The 15,926-nt window shown below is 45.6% G+C and overlaps 1 protein-coding gene across 1 annotated transcript in view; it reads left to right on the plus strand.

The window, feature by feature from the left end:
• Positions 1-3,673: 3,673 nt before the first annotated feature.
• Positions 3,674-15,926, plus strand: part of QSOX2 (quiescin sulfhydryl oxidase 2) — a gene marked incomplete at its 5' end in the record, with an annotated part of 39,266 nt that continues 27,013 nt past the window's right edge. Inside the window, one exon of the mRNA XM_029063159.1 lies at positions 3,674-3,902. Within this exon, the coding sequence (XP_028918992.1) occupies positions 3,674-3,902 (229 nt within the window). The remainder of the gene's footprint in view (positions 3,903-15,926) is intronic.

Below are 15,926 nucleotides of genomic sequence, written 5' to 3' on the forward strand. Positions count from 1 at the left end.
TCAATAGTATTTATTGAGCGCTTACTATGTGCAGAGCACTGTACTAAGCGCTTGGGATGAACAAGTCGGCAACAGATAGAGACAGTCCCTGCCGTTTGATGGGCTTACAGTCTAATCGGGGGACAGACAAGAACAGTGGCAATAAATAGAGTCAAGGGGAAGAACATCTCGTAAAAACAATGGCAACTAAATAGAATCAAGGCGATGTACAATTCATTAACAAAATAAATAGGGTCCCACATAGGGCTCACACTCTTAATCTCCATTTTATAGACGAGGAAACTGAGCACAGAGGAGTTAATAATAATGATAACAATTATTATTATTATGCTATTTGTTACACGCTTACTATGTGTCGAGCACTGTTCTAAGTGCTGGGGTAATAATAATAATAATGTTGCTATTTGTTAAGCGCTTACTATGTGCAGAGCACTGTTCTAAGCGCTGGGGTAGACACAGGGGAATCAGGTTGTCCCACGTGGGGCTCACAGTCTTAATCCCCATTTTACAGATGAGGGAACTGAGGCACAGAGAAGTTAAGTGACTTGCCCATAGTCACACAGCTGACAAGTGGAAGAGCTGGGATTCGAACTCATGAGCCCTGACTCCAAAGCCCGTGCTCTTTCCACTGCGCCACGCTGAGATACAAGGTAATCAGGTTGTCCCACGTGGGGCTCACCGTTTTAATCCCCATTTTACAGATGAGTAATGGAGGCACAGTGAAGTTAAGCGGCTTGCCCAAGGTCACACAGCAGATAAGAGGCAGAGCCGGGATTAGAACCCGTGTCCTACAACTCCCAGGCTGTTTGCTCTGTTGGAAGATTACCTTGGGAGGAAGGTGGGTTGGCGAAGGAGCTGCAGGTAGAGAGCAGATCTGTAAAATGAAGTGAGTTGGTGAGGGCACTTGAAATCAACTGAGCTTGACACGCAGGCACAGGGGGAGCCAGTGGAAAGTTTTGAGGAGAAGAGAGATACTTGCCAAGCAGCGCTCCAGGAAGATGTTTCTTGTAGCAGCAAATGGTTCAGATCGGAGGCAGGGAGACCAGAGAGGAGCCGGGTATGGTAATTTAGTGGCGATATGGACATTCATATGCATTTAATTCGTACAGCATTTTAAACTCTATACTATAAATGAGCAATATTATCTACAAAGCAGTTCCTCCTGGGTAAAAAGAAATTTATTTTACTTGTCAGATTTCTATCATTATGAATAGACTATATTTCTTTCAGTAGGAATTAACCTGAGGCACAGGGAAGTTAAATGACTTGACCAAGGTTTCATCCAGCAGACAAGTAGCGGAGCCAAGATTAGAACCCAGGTCCTTCTGACTGTCAGGCCTGTGTTCAGCCCACTAGGCCACGCTGCCTCTCTACCTGCCACCGAGCAGATGTCCTAGAGTTGGCAGAGACGTCAGTTTTGAGGTGGCTGCTGTCCTACCTCATCCAATTTCTGCTCCTCTATCAAGGCAGAGGTATCTAGTGTGAGAAATGATGCAGCAAGCTCCTAATGGACCCTCTAGTCAGTGGAGCCAAATAACTCAGGCAAAACCCTCTCTAGATAGCCTGTCCACGTGAGATGTAAGCTCGCTGTCTAGACTGTAAGCTCCTTGTGGACAAGGAATGTGTCTGCTTATTATTATTATCACTATACTGTACTCTCCCAAGCATTTAGTACAGTGCTTTGCACACAATAAGCACTCAGTAAATATGATTTAATGAATGAATGTTTCAAGCTAAATATGATTTAATGAATGAATGAATGAATGTTTCAAGCCAAAGCATTAGGTCCCCTGTGTTTGGACCAAGAAGATGAGCTACCGGGGACCACTTTGTCCCAGTGGGACAAAATGGCATCCCATCACGATAAAGTGACCCGACACAGGGGTTGGTGAGATGCCACAATGGGCCCCTGAGTCCTGGGATGTCAGGATCTGCCTTTATGGTGAAAAAAGTGTGTAGGTGTGCAGAATTGTGCAGCATTTCACCATTAAAGGGAAAAGAAAAAAAAACTTTGATATGACGATGCTGAGTAGAAAAAATGTTTTATAATTCCTTCTTTTACCTAGAAAAGCAGCGTGGACTAGTGCATAGAGCATGGGCTTTGGAGTCAGAAGGACCTGGGTTCTAATCCTCCCTTTGGCTCTTGTCTCCCTCTAGACTGTAAATTCATTGTGGGCTGGGAACATGTCTGCTAATGCTGTTACATTGTACTCTCCCAAGTGCTTTGGTAAGGTGCTCTGCACTTAGTAAGTGCTGAATAAATACAATTGATTAATTGATTGCTGGTGAACTTGGGCAAGTCACTTCACTTCTCTGTCCCTCAGTTACCTCATCCATAAAATGGGGATTAAGACAGTGAGCCCTATGTGGAGCGAGGACTGTGTCTGTGGACTGATGCTTGCATCTATCCCAGTGCTTAGTTCCGAGCCTGGCACCTAGTAAGCTCTTAACAAAAAGCATGATTTTTGTTATTAATAGTAGTAATAATAATAATATGGTTTGTCTGTGCAAATAGGGCTGAAGCGATGGGGCTTGGGGTTAGTCTCTGAGGAGGGGTTGGAGGCCATCCCACAACTCCATAGCAGCTGAGGGGCAGGGGTGGCAAGGTGGGTGGAGGGAGGAGAAGGGGGAGGGAGAGACACAGAGAGAGGCAAAAGAGGGGAAAAAAGAGAGGCCGAGAGAGGGGGAAAGGGAAGGATGAGGAGGAGGAGAGGAAGGGAGAGAAGAGAGGAGAGGGAGGGAGAGAGGAGAGGAGAGAGAGGAGGGAGAGAAGAGAGAGGAGAGGAGATGGAGGAAGAGAAAACAGGAGGGGGTGGGAGACAGAGAGGAGAGGAGAGGGAGGGAGAAAAGAGAGAGGAGAGGGAGGGAGAGAAAACAGGAGGGGGAGGGAGAGAAGAGAGAGGAGAGGGAGGGAGAGAAAACAGGAGGGGGAGGGAGAGAAGAGAGAGGAGAGGGAGGGAGAGAAAACAGGAGAGGGAGGGAGAGAAGAGAGAGGAGAGGGAGGGAAAGAAGAGAGAGGAGAGGGAGGGAGAGAAGGGAGAGGAACGGGAGAGAAAACAGGAGGGGGAGGGAGAGAAGAGAGAGGAGAGAGAGGGAGAGAGGAGAGGAGAAGGAGGGAGGAGAGAGAGGGAGAGAAAAGAGAGGAGAGGAGAGGGAGAGAAAACAGGAGGGGGAGGGAGGGGAGAGAGAGGGAGAGAATAGAGAAGAGGGGAGGGAGAGAAAAGAGAGGAGAGGGAGGGAGAGAAGAGAGGAAAGAAGAGGGGGAAGGGGGAAAGGGAGGGAGAGAAAGAAAGAGACAACGAGAGAGAAAAAGAAAGGGAGACCGAACGGAAGAGAGAGGGAGAAAGAAGAGAGAGAAGGAGAAAAGGAAAGAGAGAGAAAGATCGGAAGCAAAGCAAAGCAAAGGCAGGGGAAAGGGGAGAGCGGAGGCCCCGGTGGGCGGGAGGGGGCGCTGTGGAGGCCGGTAACCAGGGCGGGCCGCGGGGTCACGTGAGCGCGGTTGCTAGGGTCGGAGGTCAGCGCGGCGCCGCCCGGGGCCCGCACAGCCGACATGGCGGCCGCGCGCGCCGCCGGGGCCCCGCGCCCGCAGCGCCAGGACCGGCCTCCCGCCGCCGCCCCCCGCACGCCGCCCCTCCCGCCCCCGCCCCCGCCCCCGCTCCCGCTCCCTCTCCCGCTCCTGCTCCTGCTCCTGCCGCTGCTGTCCGGCGCCGCGGCGGGGCCCGGCGGGGCGGCCAAGCTGTACCGGGCCGGCCGGGACGCCGTGTGGGTGCTGGACAGCGGCAGCGTGCGGAGGGCCACGGCCAACTGCTCGGCCGCCTGGCTGCTCCAGTTCTACTCCTCCTGGTGCGGACACTGCATCGGCTACGCGCCCACCTGGCGGGCCCTCGCCGGGGACGTGCGAGGTGAGAGCGCCGGGACCGCCGGTGGGAATGGCGGTATGCCGCAAGCGCTGACTGTGCGCGCAGCGCTGTGCTAAGCGCTGCGGGAGATCCAGGGGCATCAGCCGGGCCCCCGGGAGGCTCAAAGTCTTCATCCCCGTTTTAATAATAATGATAATGTTGGTATTTGTTAAGCGCTTACTCGGTGCGGAGCACTGTTCTAAGCGCTGCGGGAGACACAGGGGCATCAGGTGGTCCCACTTGGGGCTCACGGTTAACCCCCCTTTTACAGATGAGGCCCAGTGAAGTGACTTGCCCGCAGCCACACAGCTAAGTGGCCGAGGCGGGATTCGAACCCCTGACCTCTGACTCCCAAGCCCGGGCCCTTGCCACTCAGCCACGCTGCTTCTCTGACTCCCAAGCCCGGGCTCTTGCCACTCAGCCACACTGCTTCTCTTAATAATGTTGATGTTTCTTAAGCGCTTACCATGTGCAGAGCACTGTTCTAAGCGCTGGGGGAGATACAGGGGCATCAGGTGGTCCCCGCGGGAGGCTCACGGTTATTTCCCATTTTACAGATGAGGTCACTGAGGCCCAGTGAAGTGACTTGCCCGCAGTCACCCAACTAAGTGGCAGAGGCAGAATTCGAACCCATGACCTCTGACTCCCAAGCCCGGGCTCTTGCCACTCAGCCACGCTGCTTCTCTTAATAATGTTGGTGTTTCTTAAGCACTTACCATATGCAGAGCACTGTTCTAAGCACTGGGGGAGATACAGGGGCATCAGGTGGTCCCCACAGGAGGCTCACGGTTAATCATTCATTCAATAGTATTTATAGAGTGCTTACTATGTGCAGAGCACTGTACTAAGCACTTGGAATGTATAAATCGGCAACAGATAGGGACATTCCCTGCCCTTTGACGGGCTTACAGTCTAATCGGGGGAGATGGGCAGACAAGAATAATCCCCATTTTACAGATGAGGTCACTGAGGCCCAGTGAAGTGACTTGCCCACAGTCACCCAACTAAGTGGCAGAGGCGGGTTTCAAACCCATGACCTCTGACTCCCAAGCCCGGCCTCTTTCTACGGAGCCACGCTGCTTCTCTTAATAAGGTTGGTGTCTCTTCAGCGCTTACTATGTGCAGAGCACTGTTCTGAGCGCTGGGGGAGATGCAGCGTCATCGGGTTGTCTCACGTGAGGCTCACGGTTAATCCCCATTTTACAGATGAGGTCACTGAGGCCCAGTGAAGTGACTTGCCCACAGTCATTCAGCTAAGTGGCAGAGGCAGGATTAGAACCCATGACCTCTGACTCCCAAGCCCGGGCTCTTTCCATTAAGTCACGCTGCTTCTCTTAACAATGTTGGTATTTGTTAAGCGCTTACCATGCGCACAGCACTGCTCCAAGCGCTGGGGGAGATACAGCGTGGCTCCGTGGCAAGAGCCCGGGCTTGGGAGTCCGAGGTCTCCCTGACTCAAATCCAAACAGAGACAGCAGAGCAAAACAGAACACAACAAAACTGCTTCTGATCCCCAGCGGATCAGCCTGTCTTGCTTGTGGATGCAGTGATAATCATGGTATTTGTTAAGCGCTTACTATGTGCGAAGCACTGTTCTAAGCACCAGGATCATTCTCCTTTTGGAGTCCAGGGACCTCCATCCTCCTCCCCAAATAGCCCTTCCCTTCCAAAACCCGATATCTTTCTCTTTTGCGTTATTTCGTGTCGTGCGACTCTCCTTAACTTTCCTCAGAAAATCTCAGTCCTTTTCAAGGCCAGAGTCACTTGGATCCTCCATTTTCTCCAACCCCACCACCGCTCCCTGTGTTTTCCTTGTGGTCATTTAACTCTACTTTTCCTGTCTCCCTTTATAATAATGGTGATGATGGCATTTGTTAAGCACTTATTGTGTGCCAAGCACTGTTCTAAGCGCTGGAGGTGCAGGGTCCCACGTGAGGCTCACCGTCTTCATCCCCATTTGACAGATGAGGTCACTGAGGCCCAGAGAAGTGAAGTGACTTGCCCACAGTCACACAGTTGACAGGTGGCAGAGCCGGGATTCGAACCCATGACCTCCTACTCCCAAGCCCGGGCTACTTTCCACAGAGCCAATTCCCACCCCACTCCTCCTGGGACTCTCCCAATCCCCGCCATTCCCAGGATTCGCAGCCTCCTGGGGCCCCGCTTCCCAAATCATCCATTCCATCCTGTTCATCGAGCCCTTACTAGGTGCAGAGCACTGGACTGAGCGCTTGGAATGGACAGTTGGGCAACAGAGAGAGACCGTCCCCACCCAATGACAGGCTCGCAGGCTAAAAGAGGGAGAGAGACAGCAAAGCAAAACAAGTAGGCAGGCATCCATACCATCAAGATCAATAGAATCATAGATTTATTCATTCCATCCTATTCATTGAGCTCTGACTGGGTACAGAGCACTGGACTGAGCGCTTGGAAAGGACACTTGGGCAACAGAGAGACTATCCCCGCCCAATAACGGGCTCACGGTCTAAATGGGGGAGACAGACAGTAAAGCAAAACAACAAAACAAGTAATCGGGCATTCATTCAGTCATATTTATTGAGCGCTTACTATGTGCAGAGCACTGGACTGAGCCCCTGGAATGGACAGTTGGGCAGCAGAGAGAACCATCCCGGCCCAACGACGGGCTCACGGTCTAAATGGGGGAGACAGACAGCAAAGCAAAACAACAAAACAAGTAATCGGGCATTCATTCAATCGTAATTATTGAGCGCTTACTATGTGCAGAGCACTGGACTGAGCCCCTGGAATGGACAGTTGGGCAGCAGAGAGAACCATCCCGGCCCAACGACGGGTTCACGGTCTAAAAGGGGGAGAGAGACAACAAAACAAAACAAGTAGGCATCAATACCGTCAAGATCAATAGAATCATAGATTTATTCATTCAGTCGTATTGATTGAGCACTTACTATGTGCAGAGCACTGGACTGAGCGCTTGGAATGGACAATTCGGTAACAGAGACAATCCCTGCACAATAACGGGCTCACAGTCTAAACGGGGGAGACAGCACAGCAAAACAGAACAAAACAAAACTTCCTCTGATCTCCAGCAGATCAATCTGTCTTTCTTGTGGATACAATAGTAATGATGGTATTTGTTAAGTGCTTACTATGTGCAAAGCACTGTTCTAAGCACTGAGATCATACTTCTAATCTTTTGGAGTCCAGGGACCTCTGACCTCCTCTCCAAATACCCTTCCCTTCCAAAACCCTATATCTTTGTTTCTTTTACGTTACTTCATGTCGTATGACTCTCCTTAACTTTCCTCAGGAAAATCTCAGTCCTTTTCAAGTCCAGAGTCACTTGGATCCTCCTTTTTCCCCAACCCCACCGCCGCTCCCTATGTTTTCCTTTGTCGTATAACTCTACTTTCCCATCTCCCTTTATAATAATAATAACAATGATGATGGCATTTGTTAAGCACTTACTATGTGCCAAGCACTGTTCTGAGTGCTGGGGAGGTACAAGGTAATCAGGTTGTCCCACCTGGGGCTCACAGGCCTAATCCCCATTTTACAGATGAGGTAAGTGAGGCAGAAAGAAGTCGAGTGACTTGCCCAAAGTCACACAGTCGACTAGTGGCATAGCCGGGATTAGAACCCATGACCTCTGACTCCCGAGCCCGTGCTCATTCCACTGAGCCTCGCTGCTTCTCATTAAAATGAGATTTTACGAAAATTTCAGTCCTTTTAAACTCCCCAATCACTTGATCCTCCTTTTTCTCCAATCCCACCACCACTCCCTATGTTTTCCTATGTTTTATAACCCTCCTTTACTTCCCATTAGGAAAATCTCCATCCTTTTAAGCTTCTGAGTCACTTGATTCTACTTTTTCTCGAGCCCCCACCACCACTCTTTTCTTCCCGCAGGACCCCTCTCCCATCCATTGAAACATCACCTAAAATCTATTGCATTGTACTTTCCCAAGTGCTTAATGCAGTGCATTGCACACAATAAGCCCTCCAAATATTTTTGATGGAGGGGAAGCATGTCCATCAAATCTGTTGTACTCTCTCAAGGGCTCTGCTCACAATAAATGCTCAGTAAATGTGATCGATTGATTCACCAACTGCCCCTGAACTTCCAGTTCCCCTTTCCTCTCTGGCCACCTCCTTAAACACAACTTTTTCCGCTCATCTAGCCTGAGGCATGTGGGGAAGGTTCCTGAAAACCCCTCCCTCTTCTCCACAACCAACGATTCGATTCGGGTTTCTTTCTATCCTTACTCTCAGAGCTAGCAATTCCTCATTCCCCTGTCCGTGTATTCCAGGAACATCTAACCTATTTCACACACCTTCCTTTCCAATACCCTCTGCTTTTCACCTGCCTAGATGCTGGAGGTTATATCCCGGTGGGATAACTGTAAAATGGGAGCCATAGTCCCAAGGCTAGTGAGTGACCCAGATATTTACCAGCCATTTAAGTTTTCCCAAATGTATGTTGTGAAATGAAAAATAAAAAAACAAGGGATCGTCAAGATTCTTCTCCTCAAAAAACCATGGCGGCCCAATCACACACATTATGAGAGCCCCTAAACTAAAGCACACTTCCTCTTAACTGCAGTCATTTGGGAAGTTTATCATCTGCTCATTGTGTTTCCCCACCTTTCTGCTATTTAATGTTTACATAACACTCCGGGTGGTACAGTCACTAATTATCCTTCTGTTTGCTCTCTCCTTTTTTCACTGTTGCAAGCCACTTCAAGTTGCAACAACAAGAACATTGCTTTAACTGTTTGGGGGAATCTATAGCAGAACCCTTCCAAGACTGAGAAGTTTTTTTTTTGTTATTTTTTAAAAAAAGCACTGAAATCCGTTCAGAGGAGGGAGTGTCCTTCGAAAAGAAATGAGATTTGGCAGATTTTGCAAGTTCTGAACTCTCCAATTCCATATCTTAGATAGCAGGTGAAGTGACAAATTAATGTTCTTTTCTCCCCGGACGCCCAGTACCTTTGGTCTCCTAAACCACTGCGGCTTCAATGGCATATATTTGAGTCACCTGTAACTCGTTTTCAAAAGAATGTCAGACTATAGATTGGAAGTATTTTATATTCAGTATATATGAGTTATGAATATTCATTTCCTTTTCTTATGGGTCACGGCACAGACAGCTTTACTCCCTTTGGTCCAACGATTGTAAGTATGTAAGTATGTAAGAAAGTATGTGCTGTTCTACAGTCATAAGGACTGAGATCTGGAATAATAATGTTGGTATTTGTTAAGTGCTTACTATGTGCCAAGCACTGTTCTAATCGCTGGGGTAGACATAGGGGAATCAGGTTGTCCCATGTGGGGCTCACAGTCTTAATCCCCATTTTACAGATGAGGGAACTGAGGCACAGAGAAGTTAAGTGACTTGCCCACAGTCACACAGCCGACAAGTGGCAGAGCTGGGATTCGAACTCATGAGCCCTGACTCCAAAGCCCATGCTCTTTCCACTGAGCCACGCTGCTTCCCCAACTGGAAGCTACCAGGTAGTTCCTATTGTCATTTGAACAGGGGATAGAGTAATGACAGGAATACTACAAGTAATAGAGGGTTGTCAGCTTTTTAGATTAAGCTTTTCATTAGTTCCCGTAATTGGAAGAAGAAGCATTCTAAGTTACAATGGTCCTTAATTAGCTTGTACCAACACATTTCATGACTTTTTGAGCCAGACCAGCTCTGGAGAGGTTTTTTTTATGTGTATATGTATGTTCCATTTAAAGAACAGAATTTAAAACTAATCTAGGTGAAGTCTCACCATGATTTAAGTGTGAAGTAGAACTGTTAATCATATTCATAGTTTTTTTTAGAAATGAAAGCGAGCTTGACGTTAGAAAAAATAGCGACTGATCTCAGAAAGTGTTGGAATGAACCATTCTGAGGCAGTTCTCAAGCAATACTATTTTTATTAGTGATTTTTCAGATGAACCTAATAGGTTTCTGTAAGTATTAAATTGAACTTCCTTTTACTTTTTAACGTGCTCTTTTGGAAATTTTATGGGGAAAATGTTTTATTTTTAAAAAGAAACTTGGGCAAGTGCATAAAGATTCTTTTGGTAAAATTGTTTCCAGGATTTAGATAGTACATATCCCTGCCTCCTCTAAGTAGTTTATCAAACAAGAACAACCAAAAAAAAAAAAATGCTCATTCTACATCAGGCCAGTAGGCCTGGGATAATTGTGGAAAGCTTAATTTGTGATGGGTTTTGATATGTTGATTACAGATTTGTAATAGGTCCACTGTGTATTCATATCAGATTAATTCAGATCGTATTCAGTTTGTCTTGTTGTGATCTTTCAAGCCAATTGCGAAAAGAATTAGCAACTCGGACTTTCAGTAGTCAAGCTGGGCTCTTTTAAATGAGCCAGGTATGCTGTGAAGCTTCCAAAAATGTGTCATTGTGAAAGTGCATGAGTTATCCTGTGACCGAAACCAGTTGCTAAAGCCTCCAGTATATTGAGAAACATTTTTTCCACCGGCCCTGCAAGGTATATCCCACAGTCTTTCAAGAGAACTTGAGTTTAGTTTTTGTTTTCTCCTTAGCCTAATAAATGTAGTGCTGAAAATGAAATCCTAAAATGTTGTTGAGGGGTGCCAGATATAAGTGCTGAAGTTTTTTGGGTTTTTTCTAAGAATTGGGTGACCCTTTCTTATCGCTTTTAATAGCCTGGTGTATTTGAATAGGAATAATCCTCATAGCTGGATAACTGATTACGTGATATTAAACTTTCACGTTGGCAAATTTCTCAGCAGGTCATGAGATCATTGCTTTAAGGAACTTATCAAGTAAAGTACATTTGGAGATTATTTCAGTGTTTGATTAAAATATTGAGAAATAACAAAGCCCTGAGAAAGCGATAAGTCTTTACACCTGTTTAAAGAACACTGTAGTTCCTTACAAGGAAAGTACAGAATTTTTCTTTTGCCCTGTCCAGTTATGTAACCAAGATTCTGTCATTATTTTGTAAGTCCCCCTGAGTTCTCTCCATGTTCCAGGTGTGGAAGCAAAAGTATTCCCTTACTTTGACATGAAGCTGTACGTAATTGTATTTATTGAATGCTTCCTGTGTGGAAAGCCCTGTACTAAGCATTTGGGAGAATATAGTACAACCGAGTTGGTAAGCATATTCCCCGCCCACAGGAGCTTGTAGCCTAGAGGGGGAGACAGACATTAAATAAATTACAGATACGTACGTAAGTGCTGTAGGGCTGAGAGTTGGATATATTAATGATATAAATCCAAGAGTTGTTCTAACAATTATGCCCCTTAATTGTGTGTGTGAATTTTAGCTTTTTAAAAGCGTTTAGTTTTCTAAAAATCTATTTTAGATCGGGGTTCTCAAGTGAGGCTCTTTTCATTGTTTAGTGATATCCAAAAATAATAGCCTTTGAGAACTAGCTAATATTGAACCTTTCTCCCTGTCATTTTGTATTCCAGTTTGGCTCATATGTAATTCTCCGTATTACCACCGAAAAGTGTTTTGACTGTAGTTGGTGAAAGGTGATGGACCAGGAGCCTCACTATTCTATTTCAGGAGATCATGTGCTTATTTATCATTTGGTTGGAATATATTATAGTGTGAAATAATTGTTCCTGTTGAGTAATTGCTCTTGGTTTGCAATAACTTGTTATTTCTGCTGTGTAGGTAAATTTCAGCCAAACTCTTCTCTCTGGCAAGGACTGTGTTCCTTCGTCCCAGATCTGTCAATCCGGCAATTGTGCTTTGAACTTGGGCAAGTTATACGGGATGTGTATTCAGTCAGTGGTATTTACTGAGCACTTACTATGTGCAGAGCACCCTACTAAGCACTTGGAAGATTACAGTGAAACAGACTTAGCAGACAGTTTCCCTGCCTGTAATGAGCTTACAGCCTAGAGGGGAAGACAGACATTAATGTAAACAAATAAATAATTTACAGTATATAATTTAAGTTTATGTGCATAAGTCCTGTATAATTAATCGGGTATTATCCTTCATTAAGGAAAGAAGAACAGCTATGGATCGGGCCTAAAAATTCAGAAAGCCTTGTGGGCCAGAAACAGGTTGGATGACAGAATTTACTGATCTCGGTATAATTAGGGCTAATAATTCGTAAGCCTCTATGTTAATAGTCTTTTAGGGCTTTGACCCCTTTCTGGTTCTGATATTTAGAAAAATTTCCAGAGGCCCTCGTAACCGGTAAGGGCCACAGTTGAAGTGTTGAGTGGAGTAGCTGTTTTTGACGGTGGCTCTGTGTATGCATGGGAACCTGTTCAGGTTGTGATAACAGTGCCGAAAATAGCCAACACCCTCTAACCAAGCTGAGGTGTTATAGAAGTGAAAAGGAGTTAAGTTCCATACAGTTTCCACCTCCCAAGTGGAAACTGCAGGCTTCATTTTAAATAACACTTAACAATGCGCATCCCAGCTGGTGCTCTTTAACCTAAGTGCTTTGCTAGAGATGGGCTTACATTGTTATAAATTCGGGTATTTGCATTAGTTTTATAGTGCTCTCGTCAATTCATTGTATAGTCCGGATGGAGACAGGTGGAAAAGAGGAAGAGGAGGAGGAGTGGTGAAAGTTGAATGAGGCCGATACCCCGAAGCCAAACTTTTTTTCTTTTTGGCATTTTATTTGATAAAATAGACTGTTGTATCTTTTGTCTCTCTCTGAATACGTGTCCATCTGCTCTGGGATGCTTGCAGTTACTGCCGGCGCCTGGTCAGCTGTTGACACGTCCAGGGTAACTGAAATTCTCCATCAGCTGCCCTGTCCTTCCTGATTTAAACATGCAGGAGTTCTTTCAAAGAAAAACAAAGGGCCAGCTAAATTTCAGCAGCATCCTGCTATAGAACTGTCAATCAATCTTTGAACTTGATGAAACTTTTATGTCCTAATGCAGAGGTAAGTTTAACAATCATGTGCTTTTGAGGATCTTTTGAAATGCACAAGTTGATTCACTGACATTTTTTTCTTAAAAGAGAGGAACAAAGTCTACTTCTTGCTTCATTCTCAGCACTGCCTCAGTAGTTCGACTCTCCGTGTCTCTTGATTTTTGGAGCGTATAAAATTGCCAAGCGACTATTCAACCTTCAAGGCGGGAGTATGTGTACTTTTTTTTTCCTAGAAAACGTAATGTTTTGCAGTTGATTTCTGAGTTCCTGAAGTTTTTTTCCAAATGAACAGATGGAAAGGTTTATCGGATTCTTATTGGCTTAAAGACAGGACATCTTGTTTAATGGTTTTTAAAGAGAGTCTCAAAACCATACAGAAATTCTACAAATCAATTTAGAATAGTCAAGATTTAACTAGTACAGCAGTGTACTAGTTTAGGGCCAGAAGTGGGCAACTAAATACTCCAGTCCCAACAGCAAGCACCTCCCCTTACCTTTCCCAGCCCTCCTCGACCATTACTTCTGCCATGGCCACTTTTCTGGGCCCCCAGAGTAATGCTGGCAGTAAAGTTAATGCCAGTGCAGGAGATATGCCCGGAGATAAGGTTGTGTATAGACTAGGGAGGATGGGAGAGGGCAAGGTTTGGCCTGGAGTGGTCCAATAGATTCTTCTGGTCCAGGATCCCCTTGGCTTCCAGTTCCCCTTCTATTCTCCATCCATACCCACTCCCTGGGAGAACTCATTTGCTCAAATGGCTTTAACTACCACCTCTGTGCAGATGATTCCCAAATTTACATCTCCAACCCTTCTCTCTCCCCATCTCTGCAGATTAACATTTCCTCTTGCCTTCAAGACATCTCTGCTTGGATGTTCTGCCAACACCTCAAACTTAACATGTCCAAAACAAAACTCAATTATCTTCCCACCCAAGCCCAGTCCTCCCCCTGATTTTCCCACCACGGTGGACAGCATCCTCCCTATCTCTCAAGCCCGTAACTTTGGTGTCATCCTTAACTCTCCCATTCAACCCACATATTCAATCTATCACTAAATCCTCTTGGTTCAACCTTCACAACATCGCTAAAATCCGCCCTTTCTTCTCCATCCAAACTGCTACCGTATTAATCCAAGCACTTAACCTATTCTGCCTTGATTACTGTATCAGCCTCCTTGCTGACTTCTCTGCCTCCTGTCTCTCTTCCTTCCAGCCCGTACTTCATTCTGCATCCTGGATCATTTTTCTACAAAAGCATTTATTCCAAGTTTCCCCACTCCTCAAGATCCTCCAGTTGTTGCCCATCCACTGCTGCATCAAGTAGAGCTCCTTGCTATCAACTTTAAAGCACCCAATCACCTAGTCCCCTCTTACCTCACCTCACTGCTCTCCTATTACAACCATGTCTGCACACTTCACTCCTTTAATGCCAGTCTACTCGCTGTATCTCAGTTTCATCTGTCTTACCGCCAGCGTCTTGGCCATGTCCTGCTTCTGTCCAGGAATGCTCTCCCTTTTCATATCAATTACTTTCTCCACCGTCAAAGCCTATCGAAGGCTTGTCCGAGAAGCCTTCCCTGACTAAGCCCGCATTTTCTCTTTTCCCACTCCCTTCCATATCACCCTTATTTGCTCCCTTTATTCCACCCCCCAGCTCCATAGTACTCATGTAGATATCTGTAATGTATTTATATTAACATCTCTCCCCACCTCTAGACCGTGCGGTTGTTGAGGGCAGGGAGTGTGTTTACCAACTCTTGTTAGAGTGTACTCTTCCAAGTGCTTATTTCAGTGGTTCGCACACAGTAAGCTCTCAATAAATACAATTGAATTAATTAATTAAGCATAGTAGTAGGTGCTTGGGAGCATACACTTAAATGGAAAACTCTGTCCATTCCCTGGTAAAGCTTAGAATGGAAAACTCTGTCCATTCCCTGGTAAAGCTTAGAACTTAATGAAGTAGGCAGCAGATACAGAGAGCATACACCTAATGGGAATGTAACAAAAAAGCAGCCATAACTGGAAAGAGCAAAAGGTGAATTAATAGATGGAGTAAATAAAGGGATCTGTGCATAATAATAATTGTTATTATTATTATTATGATATTTGTTAAGTGCTTACAATGTGTCAGGCACCGTACTAAGTGTTGGGGTGAATACAAACAAATTGGGTTGGACACAGGCCCTGTCCCCCATAGGGCTCACAGTCTTAATCCCCATTTTACAGGTGAGGAAACTGAGGCACAGAGAATTGACATGACTTGCCCAAGGCCATACTGCAGACAAGTTGCAGGGCAAGTATTAGAACCCATGACCTTCTGACTCCCAGGCCCTTGCTCTATACACTACACCGTGCTGCTTCCCATAAATGCTTCACTTAAATGCCAAGAGTGGCTAATGGCATGACCTGATTTCTTGATACCAACCCTGTTGTTGGGAATAGTAATAATAGTCGAACACTTAAAATGGGTGAAAATGAATTGCTGAATCTTCCTAGGAAGTTGTCAGAGAAGTTATTTCTAAGCATGAAGCTTTTGAGCTTTCCACAACATTCCCATTTAACAGAGTAATTTTTTCCTCCAGAGCAGTTTTGAAAAACAATTTTAATGTAACCCAGGTGACTTTGATTTGAGAGGTTATTCTTAATGTATTTTGCAGAAAGTATTAGCCTAGCCCTTGGATGACTCTCAAAGGTAGTTGAGTAGTAGCTATTTAGTCTCTGGGATAGGATTGAAGGTAACTGCATTTGGAGGGGAAAGCAATTGTAATTGCAACTTGCCCATTCTGATGTAAAGATGTAAATTTTCAAAGTTTCATTTCTGTAATTCAGAATTTATGCCTGAATGATACTTTGGGTAGGAGAAAGAATTATTTATCTGTCCAATCAATCAGTGATATTTATTGAGAGCTTACTGTATGCCGAGCACTGTAAGTGCTTGAGAAAGTGCAATACACCAGAGGTGGTAGACATGTTCCCTGCCCACTAAGAGCTTAGTTTCAGATCTTAAATACAATATCTAATTTCATCGCATGCTCATAAAACAAGCATTTCCTTTTTGAAGTAGTAACTGAAGTGAAAGGCGTGGGATTTGCATGGGTTGTCTCACTTTTCTTCCCCCTTAGTCAGGAAAGGCTTCATGGAGGAGGAAGA

This window comes from Ornithorhynchus anatinus, chromosome 4 (assembly GCF_004115215.2).
Source record: "Ornithorhynchus anatinus isolate Pmale09 chromosome 4, mOrnAna1.pri.v4, whole genome shotgun sequence".
Classification (NCBI taxonomy): domain Eukaryota; kingdom Metazoa; phylum Chordata; class Mammalia; order Monotremata; family Ornithorhynchidae; genus Ornithorhynchus; species Ornithorhynchus anatinus.